The sequence below is a fragment of the Poecilia mexicana genome, unplaced genomic scaffold (assembly GCF_051168715.1).
Source record: "Poecilia mexicana isolate PSO_F unplaced genomic scaffold, ASM5116871v1 scaffold_18, whole genome shotgun sequence".
In the NCBI taxonomy this organism is placed as follows: domain Eukaryota; kingdom Metazoa; phylum Chordata; class Actinopteri; order Cyprinodontiformes; family Poeciliidae; genus Poecilia; species Poecilia mexicana.
The window spans coordinates 22,999,692-23,027,328 of NW_028263387.1; the positions used below are offsets into that span (position 1 = coordinate 22,999,692).

At 39.1% G+C, this 27,637-nt stretch overlaps 3 protein-coding genes across 11 annotated transcripts in view; all 3 read right to left on the reverse strand.

The window, feature by feature from the left end:
• Positions 1-18,261, reverse strand: LOC106907959 (uncharacterized). Its single transcript, XM_088015766.1, has 3 exons — positions 17,934-18,261; positions 13,722-13,832; positions 1-2,209 (listed from the first exon to the last, which is right to left on the reverse strand). The coding sequence occupies exons 1-3, from the start codon at positions 18,100-18,102 to the stop codon at positions 693-695; spliced, it is 1,797 nt and encodes a 598-aa protein (XP_087871892.1). The 5' UTR covers positions 18,103-18,261; the 3' UTR covers positions 1-692.
• A 786-nt stretch (positions 18,262-19,047) lies between these two features.
• Positions 19,048-24,944, reverse strand: LOC106907961 (uncharacterized). Its single transcript, XM_014973877.2, has 5 exons — positions 24,866-24,944; positions 24,482-24,626; positions 21,403-21,452; positions 20,925-21,290; positions 19,048-20,705 (listed from the first exon to the last, which is right to left on the reverse strand). Exons 2-5 carry the CDS (start codon positions 24,511-24,513, stop codon positions 20,533-20,535), a joined length of 621 nt encoding a protein of 206 aa, XP_014829363.1. The 5' UTR covers positions 24,514-24,626; positions 24,866-24,944; the 3' UTR covers positions 19,048-20,532.
• A 1,125-nt stretch (positions 24,945-26,069) lies between these two features.
• LOC148154204 (CD276 antigen-like) overlaps positions 26,070-27,637 on the reverse strand; it is a 116,028-nt gene continuing 114,460 nt past the window's right edge. For 7 of the 9 annotated variants that reach the window (XR_015766140.1, XR_015766138.1, XR_015766139.1 and 4 more), the window contains 3 exons: positions 27,563-27,612; positions 27,088-27,450; positions 26,070-26,500 (listed from right to left, as the gene is read on the reverse strand). Coding sequence is in view for 5 of the 9 variants with exons in the window: in XM_088015775.1 (XP_087871901.1) it covers positions 26,295-26,500; positions 27,088-27,450; positions 27,563-27,611 (618 nt within the window). In the remaining 4 variants the exon portion in view is untranslated. The remainder of the gene's footprint in view (positions 26,501-27,087; positions 27,451-27,562; positions 27,613-27,637) is intronic. The other 2 variants (XR_015766141.1, XM_088015777.1) reach the window with 1 other exon arrangement.

Consider the following 27,637-nt stretch of genomic DNA (forward strand, 5'->3'; position numbering starts at 1 on the left):
TTTTAACAAAAAAGGGAAAACATCTCGGGTTTAATCATAACTTAGCAAAATTCAGCAACATCTGAATTGTTGCCATAATACAAACATTATTTTCTCCCTGAATCAGAAACTCAGGGGAAAGTGATGAAAAAGTATATTAGAATAACAAATTGTTTTCAAATTTTTTGTGTTACAAACATAATGACAAACTACTTAGATTTAAAGTATTTTTTAATGCAAAAATAGAAAATTTAGCTTGTGTTCATAAAGATACCAAGCTTTTGCATGTACTCTAAATGGTTGCAGAGCACCTGAAAAGGCATACCCAAACATCCGCTAACCAAAATTAATGAAGTAAAACAAAGTATAAGTACAAAGAATAGACATACAATAGCAACTTTACAAGTTTAAATCTGAAAGAAATCAAATCCATTGTTACTTCCAGAGATAAACACGCCATTAATATCTCACTAGAAAAAAAAACATTAAAATGCATGCGTAACTACATAAGACTTACTATCTCATTTAACCATTTTAAATGAAAAGACAAAACTGACAGAATAAAGTGAAAGTTTAGCGTTTTAGATAAACGTCCTGTTTTAAACTCTTCTTCTCCAAGCTGCTACATTACAGAAATGTTACCCAGCTGTAATTACTCTGCTTCCAAACCGGGAGATATTGTGTTTTGGTAGAGGAGTGTCAGATTATACTGTTCATCCTGTATGAGTCTTCATGTGATCAGTTAAATTTCTCTGATAACAGAAGACTTTTCCACACGTCCCACATGAGAAATAATTCCTATTTGAATGTGTATGCATGTGACCAATTAAAGTGCTTTTGTGTTTGTAACTTTTTCCACAGGTCCCACATGAGAAAGGTTTCTTATCTGTATGAGTCTTCATGTGAGCAGTTAAAGCACCTTTTCGACGGAACCTTTTTCCACAGGTCCCACAAGAGTAAGGCTTCTCATTTGTATGCGTCTTCTTGTGCCAATATAAACAACTTCTGCTTCTGAACCTTTTCCCACAGCTTGTACATTTGAAAGGCATCTCACCTGTGTGAATTCTCATGTGAGAAGTTAGAATCGCTTTTCGATCGAAACTTTTTCCACAGGTCCCACATAAGAAAGGCTTCTGACCTGCATGAATCCTCATGTGATCAGTTAAATTTACTTTACTGGTAAATCTTTTTTCACAGCTTGTACATGAGAAAGGTTTTTCACCTGAGTGAATCTTTATGTGAACAACTAACTGAGACTTCCATGGGAAACTTTTTCCACAGGTCACACATGAGAAAGGCTTCTCTCCTGTATGAATCATCATGTGACGAATTAATTTAACTTTGGTTATGAAACTTTCTTCACAAGTCTCACATGAGAAAGGCCTCTCACCTGTGTGAATCATCAAGTGTTCAAGTAATTTAGCTTTGGTTATGAAACTTTTTTCACAAGTCACACATGAGAAAGGCCTCTCACCTGTGTGAATCTTCATATGATTACGTACGTTCGATCTGAATCGGAAGTTTCTTCCACAAGTCACACATGAGAAAGGTTTCTCACCTGTGTGACGTCTCATGTGAGAACGTACGTCAGCTTTGGTTCTGAAACTTTTTCCACAGGTGACACATGAGAAAGGCTTCTCTCCTGTGTGAACCATCATGTGACGAAGTAACTGAGATTTGCAACTTAAACATTTTCCACAGGTTGAACATGTAAAAGGTTTCTTGTCTGAATGAGTTCTCATGTGTGTTGTCAAGGAACTGCTTTGAGAAAAAGCTTCACCACAGATTTTACAAGAATATTGTTTTTGGTCTGGATGAGCTGTCTCGTGTGTTTTCTGTTTTTCATCTCTCTTTTTTCCTGAGTCCTCAGTTTTGCTTCCTTCCTGATCCTGATTCTCATCTTCAGTAGAGCCATGAGAGATGAGTTGGTTCCTCTGTGGTTCTGTTTCTTTCTGAATTCTTTGCACAGTAGAAGGATTCACCAAAGTGTCATCAGTCTCCAGTTTCAGCACAAGCTGTTCTTCATCCTGACTGATGCAGAGTTGCTTCTCTTCCTCTTTGAGCTGTTGAGGTTCTGGTTCTTCTTGCTCCTGTTTTATCTGCAGAGGTTCTGGTTCCTGTTTTATCTGCAGAGGTTCTGGTTCCTCTTCTTTTAAAGTGGAGTTGCCCTCCTGGTTGCTGAGCTCATTGAGAACCCTGTCCTCTTTACACATGGAGTATTGGTGGAGATCTGGACCAAAACACAAAACAAAAACTTTTCATTTTGAGTCAAATAATCAACCTTTAACTTTAATCCCTTTATGCATCTATTTCTTGAATTATTCTAAACTTAGACATTTTTATGTATGAAAATCAGTCAAAACATATTGACATTCTCTCTTTTTTTCGGGCATAAAGCAAATTAAAGATTTTGGTAATTCTAAGTTCAGGTCCAATTTATCTTCTGAACATGAGGAAAAATGTGCTTGTATTTTTTTTATCATGCATATGTGAATATCTCACTTTAACTCAACTCAAACTTAACACTAAGATTGAGAAAATAACAAAACTGTTTATTTTGACCAGAATGAACATACGGTACTTTGAGATCGCTGTGCACTGCAACCTCAACTCCACCTCCAAACCGGTTGATCAGTTCTGCATGTGACCACCAGGCATATTATGTTCAATCAGACTCAGCTTATCTCCACTAAGAAGCAGGATTTCCTCTAGAGTATCATCTTTACCTGCCCGGCTAAGCTTAGCATGTTTATGTTTTTAGGGGGGTAATACAGTGTTTTTTTCCATTGTTAATAAACAGCACTGCAAACGTCTCTGTTGTTATGAGCGTTTCACTGGCAGAGCAGAATTATTCCTAAAAGATGGGTTTATAGTAAAGGTGTGCCGATCGATCGGCCACCGATCATAATCGGCTGATTTCTGTGAAAAAGTGTATGATTGGTGATCGCCGATCACTGTCTCTTGTTGCCGATCACACAAACCCATCATCACCTGCATCTCATTTCGCGGACTGCCTGTGCAGCTGGTCTCGTCTTTCCTTCACACTGCGCAAATGCGGAGCAACAAATCCTAAGCGATGTGGAACTATAACGCACTGAGTGAATGGGGAAGTTTGTGTGTTGCAGTGGAAAATTGAAGCACGTCAAAATGCAGCAACACAACGAAGCTAATATGGCATAAAAACAATGCCATACTTGACGGAGTTTGGCTACATCGAGGCTCACTGCAGTAAAAAAGACATACGGAGGATCAGATAGCAGGTAAAGCAGCGCACAGCTACAAACACTCACCCGGATTAGCATGACGGTCAGAAAGCTAAACAAATAACCCGCAAAATTATTTAAGTCTTCGAGCTGCGGTGTCAGACGCTGGTTCTGCTCTCCTGTTGAACCGCTGCTACGCTACAGGTAGTAATATTTGACAGACGGAGCTTCGCTTCTGCTCCACCTGGTAGTGACTCTCACACCGAACCTGCTTAAAGCTGCAGCATCTAACCTAAAAATACATTTTACATACGTATTAAAATTGTCGCTGTCCTAACATGAGACAGATAATCTCTGAGAAAATAATCGATCTCCTCCCTGATCTGCATAATTACTCAGTCAGAAACAGCCACTCAGAGCTAGCAGTAATCAGCTAGCCGCCATGCTATCAGGAAGTTTTCATTCAGTAACTCTGGATTGTTTATTGTAATGGAACCTGTTTTTGCCTTTGAATGTTAAGTTTTATACTTGAACTTTTTGGCAATGTTGAGAGGTTTTATTTTGGCTCTTTGCATTATTTAGCCTCTTCAGAGCCTTCATATGTTATCAGTCTGTTAAAGATAGTTTTATCAATAGCAGTACAATTTGCACAATGCCTGTTTTTTTTTCTTGGAAAAAGTTATTGAAAACATGTTTTTGTCTAAATTAAGGCAAATTCATGGTTCCTTTTTCTACATAATGTAACTGGTAGTGTTTATGATAAAAAAAATAATTATGTGATCGGTATCGGTGATCGGCCCTCATGGGTGATCAGAATCAGCAGGAAAAAAACCTGATCGGCACATCTGTAGTTTATAGTTGATGCATATAAACTTCCACCAATCACAGCCCTTCTACCTCCTGCTCTGTCGCTGCTCTATGTTTACCTCAGTGTGGATCGTTCGCCTCCTTTCACTCAAACTGGACACAGGCTGAGCTGTATGTATATGTACATCAAACCCTGTGAGTAGTTATGTTTCTGAGTTTAAAACCCACCATGTTAGCTCTGCTTGTTCTGCTCTATGACAGAACCTGTAGTCACCTTTCAGAGGTGAGTTCAGCGAGTGGTGAGAATGATTTATCTTCTTTATGAACCAATAATTATGTGCAGCGTTTACATCTCAACACGCTGCCCAGCCTGTGGCTCTGTGTCTCAGCTATAAAGTTCGCATGTCTTCATGGTTGGCTGGTGAGTTAACCACTAACGTTGTGGAGCTTTGCGTCTTCATAGTCATTTTATTTTATTATTTTTCCAGTTACACCTAAGGCTGGGCGATATGAGGAAAATATTTTTGCTATATCACAATAAACGATATACATCATGATATTCTTAAATGAGCTTCAAATGTTATTTTAAACTATAGACTCCTTGCAGCATGATGTCACCATGCATGTTGCTGCCCCCATTTTCCCTGGCAGAAATTTTTACAAAAGGGGGGCGCTGGGATTTCTTAGGGAGGCGTTTGGTCGAAGGTAAACTTTACACTTTAAATGCACAACAATACCAGTTTAGACTTTGAGCAACTTGGTAAAACTGTATTGTGTATTAAATCATGCTTGGCTGCAACATTATCGATGACAGCTCTTCTATTCAGTGTTTGTTAGCTTCTGTTAGCTTTTGGCGTAGCTCCGTTCTCCTGCTACTTGTAGCTTCACCGCATCAGTTCAGCGTTACACCGGCTGATGACATTGCTGTGATTCACTTTGTCTGGTATTTTTGTACATATGTTTTGGCAGTTCTGTGATCATGTCAAGCAGCAACTTATATTAAAAAGTGTTTAATTTCCGTTTGAAAGTTGCCCGCTTCCATGGAAGGACAACAGAAAATCGCCCTTATAAACATATTACTAAAATCACGACACCCTCACTTTGTATCCCTCTGAAAAATGAACCCATTTAAATAAAGAAATCCCTCCATGGTGATACCACGATAGAGAGCGTTCATTTTATAGCGTTAAAACCGGTGCTGTAAGTGGTCCGGTATGAAACGGGGGTGATGGAACAACAGTACCACAGGACTTTTAAATTTCAATAATCGGAATACCAAAATTGTTTCCGTTGTTTTAAAATTGTTTCCGTTGTTTTAAAAGGTTTATGTCAGTCTGCCTTTTCCCCATCTATACGTTACCCCCTATGCGCGCCATAGGGGGTAAAAAAAAAAAAAAAAAAAAAAAACACAAAAAAAACAATGCACACATTGCGCAAAACTCTAAAACAGGAGAAGCGGGACATAAAACAGAGCGACGAACTAGATGTGAATTATGGCATAAAAACAGAGAATCTGACGCTGAATAGTGAAAAATCAACACATGATGTGAAACACATGATGATTAGGCAGCGCAGCAGGTGATGAGTGAAGATTAATGATGGTCAATAAACGATAAAATAAATGTAGCAACAGGAAATGAACTAAAGTGGACATAGCAATAAACCAAGAGAGGATAATACTAATCAAAGGAAACTAAATAGAAATTAATGAAGAACAAAATGCAAGAATAAACTAAGAAACTAAAGTAAATGCAGAGGAATAAACTGGTATGGCAAGACCTTTAGAGCAATACTTAATACAGAGGAATGTATGGCAAGAATAAACAGACACTATTTCCAGATAAAAGGTAAAATAATATTATTGAGTTTGTTGAGACCACATCTAATACTGAGAACACAATAAAAACACCAGGATAAAGTTTGCTTTGGTCTGTGGCCTGTAAAGATGGCAACTAGTAACTGTGAGACGTAAACGCTCCACAACGTCTGACGCAGTGACGCTTGTTCCACAGCTCCATTGGCCAATAGGAGAGGAGCTGGACGTAGAAGGCAGCTCTCCTCATTAACATAAAGATGCTCACAGAGAAGTAATAACAGGAGAGAGGAGGCAATGACAAAAGAATGAGGGCTTGTATAAGGAAAAGAAAACAAAATATTTACTTTTCTTGACAAAAACGCAGGTTCAGAGGAAATGAAAAAGAGAATATAAACATTTCTTGATGGAAACTTGTGTAAAGACAAGTAAAAACTAAATATATATTTATGCTTTTGTTTCTTAATATGTCAGTCCTTCATATGAGAATTGTTTACATGAGAGAGTTGGATTTACCTTCAAATATGAGAACAATCGTCCTGAAACTCCTAGACAAACTCAGGGAAAAATGGAGTTACTGCTTATGAGCTGCAGGAGCAAAATTGCCACCGAGCACTGTTCACTGATCTGATCGCTTTTATAATAAAAGAAGTAAAAGTATAATCAGATCCAGTGTTTGGCAACATCAACACCAACTGGGAGCAACTCCAAAGTTTCAAGTTCTAGCAAGCAGTAATTGCATTTTTTAGATAAAGTAAAAAATTTATAAATTCAGAAAAAAATTTTGAAAACCATTTTAGAAAAAAAAAAATACTTGAAACTGTCATTGAGAAGAATTATATAATCTGCTGTCAGAAAATCTGTGCCTGACCAACACAGATTTACACAAAAATGTGTTAAAATATTTAACACATACAGTGTGTTATAATGTTATGTACATTTTAACACATTGTATGTTAAAATGAACACAAAATGTGCATTTTGTGTTCATTTGTGTTATTTTTTAACATCTTTTTTAAGAGAGTTGGTCCTGCACCCTGCTGTCCATTATCCTGAAGAGCCGCTGACTCCAAAGATTTCAGCCTTGGTGATATTTTACCAGCTGAACTGTCTGCAAAGGCCATCAGCTAAGCCGAGCTGCATTCAGCCGTGAAGTTTGTTTTTATTCAAACTTCAGCAGTTTTCTAGTTGTTCTGTTGAGGTAGTCATCAGTTTGTGACATCATGCAAATTGATGTCACAAAGAATGATGCATTGATGTCACAAGGCTGCAGTCTTGAATTCTACAGTCATTTCCATTGCAGACGTTGCAGAGCAAGCAGGATTGTCCCCCAACAAACAATTGCGTGCAAAACCGAAAAACGTTGAACAGTTTTTGGATTTCTGTACAAAAAAAGGATAAAAAAATGAGTCAGCAAAGTAGCACAGCTAGACGGGCACAGAAGTTGTTTGGCATCTTGAAAAAGGTCAGCATGTTGTCCATTAATGGTCAGACTGAAACTAAAGGAAGTGAGGAGCAAATGATTCAAAATAAGAATGTAGAACTGCCTGCCCTTGAACAAGACAAGCTGCTTCAGGAGAAAGACGAGGAATTAAAAAGAATGTCCAACAAAATAAGAACTTTAATAGAGAGTAACAACACACTGGAGAAGGAGAAGGCCGCTCTGGAGCAGAAAAGCACCATCTTGAAGCAGATAAACAATGTCCTGGAGCGGAAAAACACCAACCTGGAGCAGAAAGGCACTGTCTTGGAGGGTATAAACACCACCCTGAGGCAGAAAAACACCGCCTTGGAGCAGGAAAGCATTGCCCTGGGGCAGAAAATCACCACCCTGGAACAGGACAACACCGCCCTAGAGAAGGAAAAGACCGCTCTGCAGCAGAAAATCACCACCCTGGAGGAGACCACCACCACACTGGAGAAGGAGAAGACCGCTCTGGAGCAGAAAAACAACATCTTGGAGCAGATTAACACTGCCCTGGAGCAGAAAAACACTGGCCGGGAGCAGGAAAACACCGCCCTGAAGGTACAAAACATCACTCTGGAGAAGAAAAGCATTGTCTTGAAGCAAATGAACACTTCCTTGGAGCAAGAAAACAACACCCTGGTGCAGACCACCACCCTCTTGAAGCAGAAAATCACCACCCTGGAGGAGACCACCACCACACTGGAGAAGGAGAAGACCACTCTGGAGCAGAAAAGGGCCACCTTGGAGAAGAAAAGCAACATTTTAGAGCAGATAAATAATGCCCTGGAGCAGAAAAACACTGGCCGGGAGCAGGAAAACACCGCCCTGAAGGTACAAAACATCACTCTGGAGCAGAAAAGCATTGTCTTGAAGCAAATGAACACTTCCTTGGAGCAGGAAAACAACACCCTGGAAAAGAAAGGCACTGTCTTGAAGCATTTAAACACCACCCTGGGTCAGAAAAACACCAGCCTGGAGAAGGAAACAAATACACTGAGGCAGGAAAACACCACCCTGAGGCAGAACAACAACACCTTAGAGAAAGAAAAGACCTCTCTGGAGCAGAAAAGCACCGTTTTGGAGCAGATAAACACTGCCCTGGAGCACGAAAACACCACCCTAGAGAAGGAAAAGACCGATCTGGAGCAGAAAATCACCACCCTGAAGCAGGACAACACCGCCCTAGAAACGGAAAACACCGCCTTGAAGCAGAGAAGAGCCACCTTGGAGAAGAAAACTACTGTCTTGGAACAGATAAACACTGCCCTGGAGAAGGAAAACACTTCCCTGGAGCAGGAAAACACTGCTCTGAAGGAAAGAAGCATCACTGTGGAGCAGAAAAGCACTTACGTGGAGGAAATAAACACCACCTTGGAGCAGGAACACATAATCTTGGAGAAGAAAGGTACTATTTTTGAGCGTGTATACAAACACTGCAGATTGAAGTGGACCAGTTGAAGTAAAGGCTGAGGGACACAGTGAAGCAGCAGAAATGGCAGCCAGTAGTAGTAAGTCTTGTCTAGCCATCACGAAGACAGGCAGCCACAGCCACAGAAGCAGCCACTTGTATTTAGACGTGTGGTCGGAGACTTCTCCACTACACTTTTGAAAATCAATATGCAATACACTTCTCCAGAGCTTGGTAGCTAGTCCCGTTGGTCTCCGGGTTGACCTCCAGGGCTTGGTAGCTAGTCCCGTTGGTCTCCGGGTTGACCTCCAAGGCTTGGTAGCTAGTCCCGTTGGTCTCCGGGTTGACCTCCAAGGCTTGGTAGCTAGTCCCGTTGGTCTCTGGGTTGACCTCCAGGGCTTGGTAGCTAGTCCCGTTGGTCTCTGGGTTGACCTCCAGGGCTTGGTAGCTAGTCCCGTTGGTCTCCGGGTTGACTTCCAGGGATTGGTAGCTAGTCTTATTGGTCTCCGGGCTGACCTCCAGGGCTTGGTAGCTAGTCTTATTGGTCTTCGGGCTGACCTCCAGGACTTGGTAGCTAGTCCCATTGGTCTCCGGGCTGACCTCCAGGGATTGGTAGCTAGTCCCGTTGGTCTCCGGGTTGACCTCCAGGGAATGGTAGCTAGTCCCGTTGGTCTCCGGGCTGACCTCCAGGGCTTGGTAGCTAGTCTTATTGGTCTCCGGGTTGACCTCCAGGGCTTGGTAGCTAGTCTTATTGGTCTCCGGGCTGACCTCCAGGACTTGGTAGCTAGTCCCATTGGTCTCCGGGCTGACCTCCAGGACTTGGTAGCTAGTCCCATTGGTCTCCGGGCTGACCTCCAGGGATTGGTAGCTAGTCCCGTTGGTCTCCGGGTTGACCTCCAGGGATTGGTAGCTAGTCCCGTTGGTCTCCGGGCTGACCTCCAGGGCTTGGTAGCTAGTCTTATTGGTCTCCGGGTTGACCTCCAGGGCTTGGTAGCTAGTCTTATTGGTCTCCGGGCTGACCTCCAGGGCTTGGTAGCTAGTCTTATTGGTCTCCGGGCTGACCTCCAGGGCTTGGTAGCTAGTCTTATTGGTCTCCGGGCTGACCTCCAGGGCTTGGTAGCGAGTCCTGTGGGTCTCCAGGCTGACCTCCAGGGATTGGTAGCTAGTCTTATTGGTCTCCGGGCTGACCTCCAGGGCTTGGTAGCGAGTCCTGTGGGTCTCCGGGCTGACCTCCAGGGATTGGTAGCTAGTCTTATTGGTCTCCGGGCTGACCTCCAGGGCTTGGTAGCGAGTCCTGTGGGTCTCCGGGCTGACTTCCAGAGTCTCGTCGCAAGTCTCATCTGTCTCCGGGCTGACCTACAGGGCTTCGTAGCGAGTACTGTCGGTCTCCTGCCCGACCTCCAGGTCTTCATAGTAACTGCATGGAGTTTGCATGTTCTCCCCATGCATGCGTGGGTTCTCTCCGGGTACTCCGGCTTTCTCCCAAAGTCCAAAAGCATGACTGTTAGGCACCTGACGATCCTGCTCATGGGATCACTAGTCACATATTTTGCGGCTGTTTCAGACCAGCCATAGAAGCAGTCACCTGTATTTAGACGTGTGGTCGGAGACTTCTCCACTACACTTTTAAAATGCAATATGCAACACACTTCTCCAGGGCTTCGTAGCGAGTCCTGTCGGTCTCCTGCCCGACCTCCAGGGCTTCATAGTAACTGCATGGAGTTTGCATGTTCTCCCCATGCATGCGTGGGTTCTCTCCGGGTACTCCGGCTTCCTCCCAAAGTCCAAAAGCATGACTGTTAGGCACCTGACGATCCTACTCATGGGATCACTAATCACGTGTTTGAGGCTGTACAGGTAAACAACGTGTACACGAGACTTTTTTTTTAACTTGTCCACAAGAGGAGTCTTTAATCCTTCAAAAACAATCCTGTATACAAGTTTTGCACTAAATGTTATGGTTTTGTAGCCATTTAAAAACAGTTGACGAGATTTAAAGGGCTATAGGAGATGTCATAGTTTTATAAAACACACTTCGCAAACATCAAAATTAGTTGCTGACCAGACATGTCCGGTATCACCTGACACGGGAGAAACTGACCTTTCAAGACATCAGGTGATCGCCTTTGTAAATTCACTCAGAATTTTAACTGCGTAATTTGACACCCTGCCGTGCGCTGTGCACGTGCCCACTGGCAGCAGGGACTGTTTCCTGCTTATGGCTCGCTACTGCTAGAGTTTCATCCGTCTTCCTTCAGGTCAGTTCATTGGTGATTTATTTTTGGGAAAATCTATCCTTTGTGATGGCACAGCAGAAGAAACAACGATTTGGAGGCTTTGGAAGATGTTTTCTGGGGCACACAGAGCTTTTCTGATAGAAGCGCACGACGCTGCGCACGGGAGTTCCGGCGTTTTTGCTCTCTCAGGTTGTTTGGCAAGTTATTTTCTTTTACAGCAGCTTTAGATAACATGACTGACTTAGTTATTTTTGTCTTATATTACATGGTATCAGCTGTTGAGATACAAGCGTAAAATAAGGCTTGATTCTTGAGAAAAGGACAAAATAGGTCCTATGGATAAAGCACAACATTTGAATAAAATGTACACAAAATATAATTTTTTCAAATAACTGACTAAACTAACCTGGGTCATGTGAGCAGAAAAATGTACGTTTTCCTGGTGTTTGCCGAATATTTTTTATTTTAAGCTTTGTAGTAGGTGGATGGTGTCTTTAAAATCCCTTGTCCTGAGGCAGAACTCAGTATAAAAGTTTAAAACAATTTAAAATATACTAAAATAATATATTATGACAATTACCGTATTTTCTGGACTATAAGGCGCACCTAAATGCCTTCAATTTTCTCAAAAATCAGAAGTGCGCCTTATGTGTGCACTGAATTCCAAAATCTGACCCCGACACAGAGACATATTATGTCTCTGTGTCTCTGACACAGAGACATATTATGTTTCTGTGTCTCTGACACAGAGACATAATATAAGACGCCTCATGGACCACTCTCGAGATTTAGGGCGGCCATCTTGGAAGGGTTGACCGCTCCACTCAGCATTATATGCCTAACAGACACAATGACATATCAGCAGTGGTAGAGAAAGTACTCAAAAAATGTACATAAGTAAAAGTACAAATACACAGACAAAAATGTACTCAAGCAAAAGTAAAAGTACCACATTAACATTTTACTTAAGTAAAAGTAAAAAAGTCCTGGCTTTTAAAAATACTTGGGTATTAAAAGTAAAAGTACTTGCTGAATGCATTACCTAATTGCTAATATCATTAAGTGAACAGATCGTATTTAATTTTAATACATTAGAAATGTGCCATTTTAATGAATAATGCCACAGATAAAGCATGTTTTGTTTACTCTGTAACACAGTTTAGACTTAGATATGTGATTCCATGCATCATAATTTCAGGGATGGAAACATCTTGTCTCCTGCCTAACATAGCAAGAATTTCACTTGTTGTTGCCACTAGTGGCTTTTATTTTAAAGAAATCCAACCGAAAGGGGATGGAAAGAAGGTGGGTGGGGGAGGACATGCAACCGAGGAGCCACGTAGCAGTCTATGCTACATGGCATGTTGCCATATCTTATGATTTATGCAGCGCTATTATATTACTGACGATTAGACAGACATTTTCTCCCGCTTAGAGGAAACCACTGGAGCTCCGTGTGCGAGTAAAGGAGGAGGCGATGGGTGACAGCAGACACTAAGTCACGTTATTAGTTGGATTTTACGGCGCCATCTTAAGACCCTGAACTTCACATTTTAACGGACAAAAAGCACAACGCGACTTGGATGTAACAAGTAACGTGACAGTTTTGTAGAAATGTAGTGAAGTAGAAAGTACAGATACTTACTGTAAAATGTAGTGGAGTAAAAGTAGAAAGTATCCATTATTAAATCTACTTAAGTAAAGTAAAGATACACGAAAAATGTACTTAAGTACAGTTACTTCCCACCACTGCTTCACAGCTGCTTGTTTTGTTTATAAAGAAATCATCTATTGGAAAACTGTATGCAGTTTAAAGCTAAAATGCATCGGGACAAGTTGAGCTTCATTAAACAAAGGGGGATTTGTTTCGGTTGTCTGAAAGTTGGACACACAAGCAAAGACTGCAGGAGTCGTTTGGATTGCAACGTGTGTCACCAAAAGCATCCAGGGGTTCTTCACATAGAGCTGAAGGAGCCAGGAGCCTCTTCAGAACAAACCCAACAGACAACAAGGTCCCAACCACCCAGACATGTGGGCATATTGGGGCCGGTCATGTTGACAATGCTGTTTTTTCTATTGTTGCAGTTAAAGTTAAAAGTCAAAAGAGCAACAAAGTTGCACAAACTTATGCATTTCTTGATCCAGGAAGTTCAGGTACATTCTGTACAGAAACTCTGGCAAAAGGTCTGAACTTAAAGGGCAGAAGGACAAATATTCTGCTGAGAACAATGAGCCAAAATAAGATTGTTAATGTACAAGTTTTTGAAACAAATGACTTCATAGAGCTGCCAGATGTTTTGACTCAAAGTACCAGGCCAGTTTCTACACTGAATATTCCCCAGCAGAAAGACATTGATCAGTGGCCTCATCCTAAACCTGTTAAGCTTCATAACATCAATGCAGATGTGGAAGTACTGATAGGAACTGATGTTTGAAATGTTTTAGAGCCCTGGGAGGTGATAAACAGTGTGAATGGTGGGCCTTATGCTGTAAAAACTAAAGTTGGCTGGGTCATAAATGGTCCCTCTCACACTAGAAGCAACAGCAGAAATAAAAATGTCTGCACTGATGTAACAGCCAACAGGATTTATGTTGAGCATTTTAAAGAAATGCTGGTCAAATAGTAGAATCATGATTTTAACAAAAGATCAGAGGAGGAAACTGGAATGTCCAGAGAGGATTTACATTTCATAAACGTTGTTCATCCTAATTCGGTCTCACACATCGTTTCCTTTAATCTGTCTCCTCCAGCTTTTCTCCACTTTCTTGCCTCATATCATCAGTATAACGTGAAGGTGTTTCGTACCTATCCGGTGTAAGATGATCTTCGGTATCCGAGTAAAATCCAGCAGTCTGCGCTGATCCTCCATCTTTTTCTCCATCTTTTCCTCGGACTTGACGGTTATTTCTTCCAACTCTGTGAATGATATTTCAGCAGGAGTTAACAGCTCGTTGATAAACTCTCTCTGAGGCGGAAGCGAAGACATTTTACAGCAAATACTCATATTTATATAAAACTAGCGATGTGCTTTCTGTGCCGAGGCTTCGGGGCGAGTGTCCAGTAAACCAGCAGGATTTTTAGGGTGCGCGTATCGAGGCTTTTGTTTGTGGAGCAGGATGTGACGTTTGAAGCCGCGCGAGCGGGCCGTACCACATGACTGATTCCAGACTAGTTTTATCATAGACATTATATATATATCTTATATTATGTCTATGAGTTTTATGTCAGACACGTTCCTTCCGCTCCAGCATGTTGTTATTATCTGAGGAGGAAGTTCTGGTGCTCTAGCGCTAGACTCCCCCTGCTGGTTGCATTCGGCCACTACATCCACCAAATCACACCAAACATTAACATATTTAGCCCAAACTGCCGCCAAAACATTGAAAATGTAGATATAACATGACCAAAAACAGTAAATGTACATCTGAATGGTGAACAAACACATATCAATCCATCTCATGTGCAGAGACTCAGTTTGAGCTTTTCTGTTCAGAACAATGTGCAGAAAGGTCAAAGGTCAGCGTCTAGAACAGAGGTGGGCAACTCCAGGCCTGGAGGGCCGGTCTCCTGCAACTTTAAGGTGCATCTCTACTTCAACACACCTGAGTCAAATAATGAGGTCATTAGCAGGACTCTGGAGAACGTGACTGCACTTAGGAGGTGATTCAGCTACTGGATCCATGTGCAGGACACCGGCCCTCGAGGACCAGGATTGCCCACTCCTGGTCTAGAAGCTGATAGAAACACACGTAAAACCACAACAAAGTATCGACTCAGGGGAGCTAAACACAAAAGCTGAAACTTTTCAGATTCTTTTTTTAATTTACAATGCCACGCCCCTTTGTGTTGACCTACAACATAATAAAATAAAGATTTGTGTGAATATTTTTATGAGCACTAAAGCTACATTAAAGCTTGTTTAGCTAAAACTTACATGCTATTTTTTTCCATATTGTCTACATTATCCTTGGATGGCTGAGGATAATGTAGATAATGATCTTCCCTCAACGTTTGATGCTGTGGCATGAGAAAAATGAGGCTCACACATTGAGCTTCCTTCACATTCAACCGGAAGATTAATTCTTCTTCTGTGTTACAAATACACTTCATATACAACATACTTCGGGTATCACATACTTTAGCAGAGAACCATTGGCATCATTACATAAGACATGGCTGTAATATTCTTTAAACCATATTAATATTCTTTTAACGTGCTCCATTTAGCATTAAGAATTCCATCAAATTACAAAATTCACAAATAGATTTTACATCTCTGAACCATATTAATTTGTAGATAGTACTTTAAAGTAGTACTTGTCCTCTTTTCTGAGGCCTTTTGTATTTAACTATCAAATAAAAAAATATTAAATGGCTTTTAGCTATATTAATAGCATTTGCCATTTTTAATTGACACAAATAAAATAGATTTTAACATTTAAGCATTAACTCCAATCTTAATATAAGACTGAAAATGGCGCAATTCTCCTTTAATCTTGTGCCTCTGTACTCAGCTTCACATATGTCCTAAACATATGGCTTATGTGGGGTTTTTTTTGCAACAAACCCATAAAAACCATCAAATAAAAATAAAGAAACCAAAATAATGTCCTTTGAGTGTTTAGTACTCTCAAAAAGTACTAAACACATCAAATTCAAATGAACTTCAGTCCTTCAGCTAGCTCACATGTGTCAAACTCAAGGCCCGTGGGCCACATGTGGCCCGCCATGTCATTTTATGTGGCCCCCCCAGCATTTTATAGGCCCATGATTGATTTAAAATAGGGTTTGAGCACGAATTGACTACAAACTACATCTCCCACAATGCATTCCGATTGTTACCAGCCAACATTACAGCTTCTCGCCACTAGAGAGCATAAGAGTCGCCTCAAGCTGCTTATTGATTTTCCCAGCGAATAAAACTGAGACATGGACAAGCTAACATCAAAACGTCCAAGAAAAGAAAAATCGATTTACAAGTAAGACTGTGAATGAAGATGTGCGAGTTGGTGTCAGGGCGGCCTAGACTTTTTTTGTTATCCGTTATCTTGACCGACAACATAAAAAAAAAATAAAAAATCGGTCATGTACTATTTTTATCCGTGAAATTACAATCATATTAACATCGGCTATTTAGTCGCCTTTATGTGGTTTAGTTCATATTCACCGTGAATCCAGATCCCATCACAAATTAAGCAGATAAATGTATCTACATTTTTCTCCGTAGTGACAAAAACCACAGACTGAGGCCCCAATAACTTGTAATAAATTGAAATAAGCGACTTCACTTAAATTAGCATCACTTCACCCGCTGGGGTCTGAACGCACTTCCTCCTGGTTCCCATCTGCAGAAAAATCTGCGCTAATTCATCAGTCAGTTGGATCTGTCTGATCCAAACAGACCAAATGAACTCTGAGTGTTTTACCCTGAGTGGTCCGGTGTGCGCTTTACCAGGATTGATTTTTATTTATTTATTTATTTATTTTTTGCGTGGTTTCGCTTCTCCGAAGCCGACAGATGTTACGTCTGCAGCTCCTCCCGGACACCGCTCTCCTGGGTGTTCTGGACTCTGTAGAACCATTTGTCTCTGCTAATGACATCTTCAATACATTTTTTGATCCCAGGCTTATTTTATGGACTGAACAGACAGAAACAGTTACCATTATACATTTTGAACTGTTGATTTTATTTTTGAACCTTTTTTTATGGTTCAAAAATACATTTTACATTTTTTAATTGTAAAGTGTTGATTTTATTTTTGAACCACTTTTAATTGTAAAGTGTTGATTTTATTTTTGAACCATTTTTAATTGTAAAGTGTTGATTTAATTTTTTAACCCTCATTTATTTTGAAGTGTTGATTGTCTGAAAGACCTTACACATGAATTGCACCATATGGGGTTTGAACCGATGACCTCAGGATTACCAGCCACATGTGGCCCCCCAGCATTTTATAGGCCAATGATTGACTTAAAATAGGTTTTGAGCACGAATTGACTACAAACTACATTTCAACCAAAGGTTTGTATTCAGAAAGAATGTTTTTAATTAATTGATTTCAGTTGCCTCTGAGACTAAATCTTTGCGTAAAGTCAACAATGTCTGCCCATGTGACTTGTTTTTATTATTTGCTAGCTCACCTTTAAACACTGATTTAAATATTGTAATTTTTAAACTGAGCAGTAATTTTACATCCATGGAAACTCAAATGTAATATTTAAAACTTCAATACGTAAAATCAGTTATTTAACAATATAAAGTGTCGTTTAATTTATTTTTAACATTGGTTTATACATTTATGCTAGAGGTGCCCAAGTCTAGTTTTCCAGAGCTACCATCTGCAGCTTTAGATGGTTCCTTCTGTAACACACCTGGACCATTGACTCATTATAAGCCTCTACAGAACTGAATGAGGGAAGTCAACCTTTTGTCTGGGGTGTTTTAGCAGGGATGCACTCCTGATTTGTACCGTCAATGTGGCCCGTTGAGGGGGCCAATATGCTGAAGTGGCTCTCGGTGAAATTGAGTTTGACACCCCTGAGCTAGCTCCTGTTAGCTCTCACACACATGTAGAAGTAAGCTAGCATTAGCTCCAATTAGCGTTCAGAACAAGTCCCATTTATCATATTTTATTTCAACAGAGCTATTTTTACATGTAAAAGTGATTTAAGAACAAAATCTAGTAAAATATATAAAATAATTACAGAAGATAAAGCTAATTGTGTATTTGAGAAAAGAGATGATATAATACATAAAATCTAAAAAAGGAATAAAAACAAGAAAAGGATCAAAATTGTGATGAAATCTAAAAGTTTAAAGAGATGAGAATTTTAAGCTTAAAACAGCTAAACAAACTACAAACAATTCCAAAAGAAATAATAGACTGGCTAAAAACTCAGATATTAACTTTTTAATATAAATTAAAATAGCACACAGAAAACACATTTCAGTCATTATCAGAAGCTATAAATCCTTATTCGCGCCTGATATCAGTAAAACGTGAAGGTGTTTCGTACCTATCCGGTGTAAGATGATCTTCGGTATCCGGGTAAAATCCAGCAGTCTGCGCTGATCCTCCATCTTTTCCTCCATCTTGACGCTGATTTCTTCCGACTCTGTGAATGTTTCTTCAGCAGGAGTTAGCAGCTCGTTGATAAACTCTCTCTGAGGCGGAACTGAAGACATTTTTAAAGCAAATAGTCACATATTTATATAAAACTAGCGATGTGCTTTCTGTACCGAAGATTCTGGGAATGTGTCGAGTAAACCAGGAGGAAGCAGGAAGTGACGTTGGAAGCCGCGTGAGCGGGCCGTACCACGTGACTGAGTCAGAACCCGGTTCCTCAGTTTTCTTCTGGACAGATATGGCACTAAAACGCTGCAGTTTCACCTGCGTTACATTTACTTGTTTTAGGAATTGATTGCATGTGTGTTTGCAATTTATTTGAGCACCTTTTTGCGATTAATCATAAACCATCGTGTATAATGTCAAAAATAAAATAATTTCTAATGTTTTAAAAGGTTAATTGTCATGTACAAACTTTCATATATAAACTCACCTGTACTGAGGAATTATTGAGCTTTACAGAAACACGAAGATACTAACCAGCTGATACTAACAAATCCAACAGCAAAACAAACTTTTGCTGTTGTTTGTTTTACAAAAATTAATTGTAATTCAATTTTATAACAAAAATTAAGGATTTTAAAGGTTGTGAAGCTTTGATTATAATTTTGATAAATATTTGTAATTATTTATGCATTAATACTCAGAACTCAGTGAGCGTATCAATGCATAATACTCTAATATTAATGCATAATAATCAAATAGTTTGATTTAATAGTTTAAATCAAACTATTAAAATGTCAAATTTTCTTGCGCTGATGTTTGATTTTACCATCAAGTAAAATCAATCAGATTTCTGTGTGTTATTTTATTCACACTGATACTCATTATCATAAATGATGTGCAGCAGCAGCACCACCCATATAAACCATATGAACCATGTTTATATTTATATGGGTGGTCCAGATTTGCTGCATGTTATTGCAGCAAATCTGAGGAATAATTCTTCATTTTTAAAAGTCTGGCAGCATCATGTTTGATTCACCACAAAAACTCCTGAAAGATTTTTAGTATATTATTAATTAAATTATTAGAGCTGAAAACAGGGAAACATGTACAAATACACAGGATGTCATTTCTAATCCACTGACTGAATGAACTGGATGGACAAGCTGTAAAAATCACTCAAGTAAAAAAGAAATCAACCATTAATACTTCTTCAGATTTAATGGAAATTAAATAAAGACATTAACTTGCTCATAAACAAGACAAAATAATAAATTTCGGTAAAAGATGCCAGTTAGAAATTAAATATTTAAATCACAGAAAATGATACAAACATTGTTAATATTAAATACTGATAAATGATTGGCAGTCAGTCATAGAAAGAGGAAGCTGACAAACATCAACACTTCGTGAGGATTTCTGCTGTCAAACTGCAGCAGAATTTCATCTTGATGGAAGAAATCAAATCAAATTTCTCCACTGGTAGATCCAGATGCTGGTGTGAAGAAAGGCGCTGATCTAGAGCACAACACCAGACTGAATGATTCACTGATTCAGTTCAGTTCCAGTTCAGTTCAGGTCCAAATACTCTGACATCACAGCAGGAAGTGGCCCAGAGACGATGCGAACTCCAGCCGGTCGTCATCCTTCATCCAGCAGGTGGCAGTGTGGAGCCAAGAGGTCACTGAGGTTTCTCGTCTTTTATCCCAACGGAGCCAAGACATACAGTTAAATACAGATTTAAATAAATTTCTACAGCCTGATGAAAACGGACACAGAGAGTAAACTTTGACCTTAAAGCACAAACATACATTACAGACCTGCTGCTGTCGTATCATCATAACCCTCACAGGTCTGCTGAACCAAACATGGAGAAGCAGCGTTCAACTTCTACAAACCTGGAACAAACTTCCAGAAAACTGCAAAACAGCCGAAATGCTGAGTTCCTTTAAATCTAGACTAATAACCAACCTGATTACAGGTGATTTTGAAACATAATCAATGAAACATTGACCGAGATATTTGATGAGTATCAATGATTTTGGTGATGGCGCTCATCAAAATGTGATGTTTGTTTCTCTGTTGTTGATGTTATGGTGGTTTTTATTGATTAATGAAAAAATGTTTGTGTGTTTTTATGATGTAAAGCATTTTGAACTGTCTTGTTTCTGAAATGTGCTGAACAAATACATTTGATTGATTGATTGATTGATTGATTGATTGATTGATTGATTGATTGATTGATTGATTGATTGATTGATTGATTGATTGATTGATTGATTGATTGATTGATAAATGCAAAGCTGCAGTAAATACTTGTGTCTTTAGTCATGATTTAAAATGACCGAGTAGCTTTGAATTGTCCAGGTTTTCAGACTAAGTATAAAAACTTAAAAAGTGTAACTCAATCAACCCTTTTCTTGCTGATAAGCTGTCAAACTGTTATTTGGGGTTCAATCTTTATATGTGACATTTGTGTCTAACTTTGTTGACCCCTGTTTCAGAGGAGATCATCATCGCTCTGGTCTCGTTCTGGGATTTGTTCATCCAGTCCCACTCTGAACATAACAGTTGGTTAAACCTCTCGTTTGTTTTTTACAGTACAGAGCTGCTCCTCCTGCTGCTGCTGCCAACACCAACAGAATGAAGAAAGCGATCAATCCTTTTTTTTCTCTCGGAGGTTTCACAGTTGGACTCTGAGGTTGTTTGTCACCAGCTAATGGAAAGAAGAATTAAAAGGAGACGATCATTCATAGGAATATAAATTATGACAAATCATTTACAATCCATCCTTTATCTGGCAGGAAAACTTGATTTTCCTGGTGCATTTAAAAAAAAAATTAAAACTAAATAATGAAATGTACACATTTTGTTCAATATTTAGAACAAAATTATAACAAAATTATAACAGTTCAAAACTACTTAGTAATCTCACCTCTGACTATTAGCTGACATGCAGCAGAGCCGTAGCCACAATCTGTCTGGATTTCACACAGATACAGACCAGAGTCATTGATCCTCAGCTTGGACACGTGGAGTTTAATCCGTCCGTCTTTAAGGAGTTCTTTGTCACTCTGGACTCGTCCTGCAAACTGTTTGTCCTGAGACTGCGACACCTCGACTCCACCATGCTCATGGAACAAGACGGACACTTTTTTGTTTTCGGTTATTAATGTGAAGATCATGAACTCGAAGCTCAAGCAGGAGTCTGGTTCGGTGGTGAAGGTCCACTCCAGAGTGATGCTGTGGTTCTCCTCTGCCTCATAGCTGCTCTGGGTCACATTCACTACAAATGTTGCTGCTGAGGAGACAGAGAGGGAAAGAGAGGAGCAGACACACTGAGAACTGGAACATGGGAGTCTTTCAGCTCCATCTAGAGAGCTTTCTGTCACAAAGACAAGATGGAGACTGACCACAGAGACATGAGCTGAGGATGAGGAGCAGCAGGGAGATCATCTTCATCCTGAGAGAGGAAGAGGAGGAGGAGAGGCAGCAGGACATCAGATCAATGTTTCTGTTTAGATAAGTCACTTAATTTCATCAATATAATATCTGATAATGTTCATTAATGTGAGAAAATCTTATCTTATAATCTTATATTATCCTGCTGCTGCAGAAAAGTTAATTATTTAAAACCTCTCAGAAATGTTGTATTAACTGTAATTTTATTTTGGAGGGACTTTAGGCTAATATCTAGTTTAATCCAGGAAAAGTCTCAATATTTTCATCCTACCAGTGTCTGTACAACTTTTCTGTTGTTTTGTGTTTTTCACTTTACAAGTTTTCAGTCTGAGTCCTTTTAGTAAATAACAGACTTGCAGCTGTGGAACAGAGAAAATTCATGGAAAACAGTAAAATATCAAATAATTAATTCAGGGTTTTATTTTGTCTCACTTAAGGGTTAATTCATGCATCAGTTCCAGTGCAGTTCAGTCTTTTCTTGGTAATTAAGCTCATTATTCTCCCAAACAATTAGAGGAATAATTAAGATACCTAGACTATTAAAAGCATAACGCACCAACAAGGAACAATACAATTATAATTAGAATATTTTAGATTTGCTTTCATAAACTCATAAACTTCCCCTTGCATTTTGATCTTCTGGATTTCCCCAAATGTTTATTTTTATATCTTGTGCATCCTGCTTTAAGGAACAACCTGCTTGGGGAAAAAAGGGGAATAAATATAGAGGGAAGTAAAAATGAAAATGTTTGTAAATGTGACTTTGGTGTCCGATGACAGATTAGATGTGAATGTGTGAATTTGAGCTTAGATCAGATTCCTCAGCCTGTTTCAGATTAGTGTGTCATTTTTTTAAGGTAACAAATCTAAATTTTTATTCACTTCATGACTTTTGAATCAGCAAACTGTCAAATCTCATTGTTAACAATGAACTACAGTTAACATTATAAATCATGTTAAATTTGAGTTAGTATAATCTGGATCAGTGGTCCCCAACCCCCGGTCCGTGGACCGGTACCGGGCCACGCAAGAAATAATTAAATATTTCCGTTTTATGTATTATTTGAGTCTAGAGGATCTTTTATTTTGAAAATCCTTTAACCGGATTCTCTGCGCGCCAACACTGAACTCACAAGCAGCAAAATCAGTGAGAAACAGATCAGATGTCTTTGGAAAGTTTCTTTGCAAAGGGGAAAAGGCCCAGAGAAGAGACAGGAGGATGGATTTATCCTGGACCGGTAGGTGAGTCAAACATTACAAGCTGCTCTGTGTGACATGCGGCGACCGGCTGCTAATGAGGCAATGAAGCTTCAAACTGCTTCGCCACGTAGAGAAAAGCAGGCTGTGGATATAAGCAACACTTCGGGTGTCATCGTCTCTCATCACTCCCAGATGGGACCGTCTCGTTGCAGAGAAACAAGCTCAGGGCTCCCGTTAGTCATTATCGTGAGTTAAAATTTTCATGAAAGTAAAATGCTCGTTTTTGTGGCGCATCTGTATCTTATTTTGAAGGGATATGTAAACGTTACCATGGCAACCACAGTCAGAGTGTTTGGGCAGTGGTCGAGAGGAGATGAGTAGAGCTTGTGAGTCTTAAGTCTGGTTTAGACGGAAAGATTTAAGGATTGTCGGCCGATTCTCCAAACCTCTGTGACCACAGAGCAGATAAAAGTACAGCAGGTTCGATCGGTTCGTGTTCAGCCACTTGGCAGGAGCAACACGAACCGATTCCAGTCACGAACATCGCGATTCCGGAGGATAATCCAGTAAAACCCCCAACATAGCGGGAATTTAGAATAACCAAACATGGATGACGATGTAGAAACAATAATGACAATTTGTGGACTCATTTTCATAGTTAACATTTTAACTGAATAAACATAATAACAACCTTTACATATAATAATAAACATTTCCACATATCATCTCCGATATCCACCGGACTCTCGGTTGCGCGATATGTCAGCTGTTTGGGATTCCCCTCTTACGTCACCGCGCTTTCTGATTGGCTACCTGTCACATTCAGCAGGTTGTATTCTCGTTCCCAGTCAGGGCAAACCCCACAGGCTGCGATAAAAGGGCCAAGACAACCAAATTAGGCATATTCAGGCTTTAGCGGGAACAGCAACATGCAGAAACCTTATCTTATTCCACCAGTCGTGAAAAATTTACATGAGAAAATATCGCTATAAAAACCAACAGAAATGTGTAGCTGTGTAGCAATTAATCAAAAAAGGAACAATTTTTACAATTCTTAATTATAAATGTTATCTGAAAGGCCAGTCTAGAAAATTACAGTGAAAAAACAAAATATTTACATTATTTTAGCCAAACCTCAAATGAAAATTCTTAAAGTAAAGAAATATTAATTTTTATTATTAAATAACATGAACAAATTGAGAAGAATTCATTGTTTGTTGATCTTTTGTTCAACATCGGCAGTAAACCATATAAATTTAAGGAAAACAGAGTTTGACATACAGTGACGTCAAACCTGTGAATACAACGAGAGTATTTATTTTGGGGAATAAACAGTTTTTGTTTTTATTGTGATAATTAATCCAGCTCTGGTTTGCTATCTCTAATAGTTAGTTATAAAAATCTTTATTAAAATTTCTGCAGTCAAACTCTTTATGCAGAGCAGCTTTCTGAATGTTTCCCTGCTCATTTTTACTCAGACTGTTTGAGGTTGGAAAGCCTGCATGCCATCACCCTAATCTTTAACTCCCCTCAAATTCTCTGAAATTAAAATTGTGGCTCTGACTGGGTTAATGTTATTATTGTAAACAACATATTGTTCACAATTAGAAGAAACTATCTGTAAAAGTGTATAAATGTCGTAAAGAGACGGTGAAAAAGTTAATAGTTTAAAACTAAATCTCTCAGGGTTATGAATAATTGGACTTAATGAAACGAAGTGGTTTTTCCTGCTGCAGAACAGAAAACATGTTGGGACAAAATATGGTGACGCAGAACAAAGGTTTGTTTTGTTCTTTAACTTCCTCAAAGAAAACATTAAAAACAACAAACCTGGAGCCTCCAGGCTGGTTGTTCTGATTCATCCGTTTCCCTCGAAAAGCGTGAAAACAATGTAGGAAATCATCAACAAATCAGATTATATTTCACCTTCAGGTTTTGTCCACAATGCAGCAAAGTCAGGAGGAACAACGCAGGACTAAAAGGTAGAAAATGCAAATAAATTCACAGATTCCCTCTAAATATCAGATGCTTAAACAGAAATATCTAGATGTAAACAGAGCAAGGAAAAGGTTTTTGTCACTTTAGTAGTTGAATTCCCACAGTGATTACAGAATATTTATGCTGATAAACTTGATAGGCAAAAAAATTAAAGCTGGATATGAAACAGAAAGACAAGATTTAAAGTCTAAAGAGCTGAATCAAATATTTACTCACATCGTCTTTTCACAGGTTGATGGTTTCACACAGACAGACAAACAACTTCTGACGCAACAAGATTTTTCCCTCAGGCTTAAACAATCCAAACTCTCCACCCATTTTTGTTTTCTTTGAAACTGAAGCGTCACCTGTTTGAGTTTGAGTCTGATCAGTTTCAGATTTTCATTCCCACTGAATGTAAAAACAAGAGTCAACCTCTGATTTTACATGTTCTGCTGTAATCTGTCAGATGTTCATCAGACACCTTCATCTGATAATGATCCCTTTGTTATTTAATCCAAGGAGATTTAATCCAGCCAGATCACTGTTTGTTGTTGTGTCTGTGAGAATATTGGCTGGGATTGAGTTAACACAGATTATACAATCTGAAGACAAATTCACATGAAAAATGTTTTGTTTCATGTTGGCTTTACTGAAAAGGCTTCAGATCTGCAACTTCACTGCCATCAAAAACAAGTTTTAACTTCATAGAAATCATGAGTTATACAAATGTATCACCAATCAATCAATAAATAGATTAATCAGGGATTAAGATTACAGGATCATTAAGTGGATGAACAGTAAATGAAACAGCTGCAGGCCGGGACTTTCTGAGCAAAACCGTCTGAGAAATACGATGAGGGAACAGAAGTAAGAAAAGAAACTCGTCAGACAAGTTTAGCTCACAACAAACAGCAGCAGCTAATTAAAAACTGACTCATTATTCTTTCAACAAGGAAATGTTTCTGCTTCGAAGCTTTTTTTGATAACATCTTTAACTGAAGCTGCTTTACAGAACCACTGGCTTATTGTGGCTCTAAAGCAGGATAAGTTGCTCAGAGGACACTGCTTTGTATTCATCAATGCTTTAAAAAAGAAAGAAAAACACTTTATACACTTTATACTGGGTTGTTGCATGTCAGGATTCATATAAGAAAATAAAAATCACAATTTTTCAAATGCAATTGAAGTTAAAATTTAATCGAGGAAAGAAAAAATCTGTCTCTTCGTTTTCACCAAGGATTTAGAAAATGATCAGAGAGAGAAAATATGTAACATTTGAGATGTGGCTGCAAATGTCAAATTTCTTCATTATGTTTCTGCCCTTAAGGCGGTTCAGACTCTGAAATCTAAAATATAAATGACAATATGTTTTTAAAAAGTATATATTTTAGCATGTCAACACGTCCAAGAAAGAACATAAAAACTCCATGAAAACAGATGAGATTCATAACTCAAGCATTTTATTTTAAAAACAGCTGCTTTGTCAGAAACACAGCAAACATCTGGCAGAAGATGCATTGTGACATGTAGAAAAATGTAATGAACCTTAATAGAGCTTTTATAGTTTCCAGCAGCTATAACTGCAAATGCAAACACGTTTATACACCAGGCTGCAGTCAGGTTGGAGGTAGATGCCTTGGCTGAAGACACACCGACATTAACTTTAACTTCCCTGGAGTCTTTCCTCAGGATTCAAAGACAAGACTGGTAAACTCAATTTTTGATCAGTATGTTTCCGTCTCTGGATGAGGAAAGCTGCTGCTGCTGCTGCTGCTGCTGCTATCAGTGTCAGGACGACATAAAGACTGAATCTACTTCGATTTTCTGTTTGGAGATTCAGTCTCTGAACCTGCAGAGGCTGAGGAACTGCTGCAAAACAAAAGAAATTAAGATTTCATTCAATCATATTTTATTTCAACAGAACTATTTTCAAATGCAAGAGTGTTTTGAGAAAAAACAAGTTTACATAAGCCTAAAAAACTAGTTAAATGCATCAAATAATTAAAGATGATGAGAATCGTTTACTTGAGAAAATCAATATAAACAAAATATAAATATACCAAGTTAAACAATAAAACAAAAACAGGAAAAAAGGATAAAGTGTGTGATGAAATCTAACATTTTAAAGAGATGAGAATTTAAAGCTTAAAATTTCTAAACAGATCAATGACAAAAACTTCAAAGGACAAAAAGATTGGATAAAAAGACATATATTAGATTTTTAAATATAAATTAAAGCACACAGAAAGAAGAACATTTCACTCGTAATCAGAAGATATAAATCCATATTTACTCTGAGAAATCTCTGATGATCTTAGATATAAACATTACTCTTTATATCTTTAGTTGTAAAAATAAAACGGCTGATTCTCAAGTATTTCAACTTCAACCTCAGCAGATTTTTGTTTTGTTTTTCACAGATGCTGAATGTTTTAGAGGAGCTGAAATCTGCCTACCTGATACGACCAGCTCAGCTGCTGCAGAGCCGAAGTTTTCATCCGTCTTCATTTCACACACATACAGACCAGAGTCTTCAGTCCTCAGTCTGGACACATGGAGTCTGGTCCGTCCCTCTGGCAGGACGTCTTTGTCACTTTGGACCCGTCCTGCAAACTTTGCATCCTGAGACATCGGCACCTCGACTCCGTCATGTTCATGAAACAAAACGGACAATTTGTCATCGGTGATCAGAGTATAAATTATAAACTTGAACTTTAAGCAGGAGTCTGGTTCGGTGGTGAAGGTCCACTCCAGAGTGATGCTGTGGTTCTCCTCTGCCTCATAGCTGCTCTGGGTCACATTCACTACAAATGTTGCTGCTGAGGAGACAGAGAGGGAAAGAGAGGAGCAGACACACTGAGAACTGGAACATGGGAGTCTTTCAGCTCCATCTAGAGAGCTTTCTGTCACAAAGACAAGATGGAGACTGACCACAGAGACATGAGCTGAGGATGAGGAGCAGCAGGGAGATCATCTTCATCCTGAGAGGAAGAGGAGGAGCAGAGG

Bases quoted from the DNA above. Each gene is read 5' to 3' on its own strand.
- LOC106907959 (XM_088015766.1), bottom strand. From the start codon at position 18,102: ATGTCTTCAGTTCCGCCTCAGAGAGAGTTTATCAACGAGCTGCTAACT. The intron at 13,833-17,933 runs GTACGAAACACC...TATCATTCACAG, and splicing joins GATCATCTTACACCGGATAG to AGTTGGAAGAAATAACCGTC. The intron at 2,210-13,721 runs GTACGAAACACC...GTTTTGGTCCAG, and splicing joins GATCATCTTACACCGGATAG to ATCTCCACCAATACTCCATG.
- LOC106907961 (XM_014973877.2), bottom strand. From the start codon at position 24,513: ATGAATCAGAACAACCAGCCTGGAGGCTCCAG. The intron at 21,291-21,402 runs GTCAGTCTCCAT...CTGTCTCCTCAG, and splicing joins CCTCAGCTCATGTCTCTGTG to CAGCAACATTTGTAGTGAAT. The intron at 20,706-20,924 runs GTGAGATTACTA...TCTTTCCATTAG, and splicing joins ATGTCAGCTAATAGTCAGAG to CTGGTGACAAACAACCTCAG.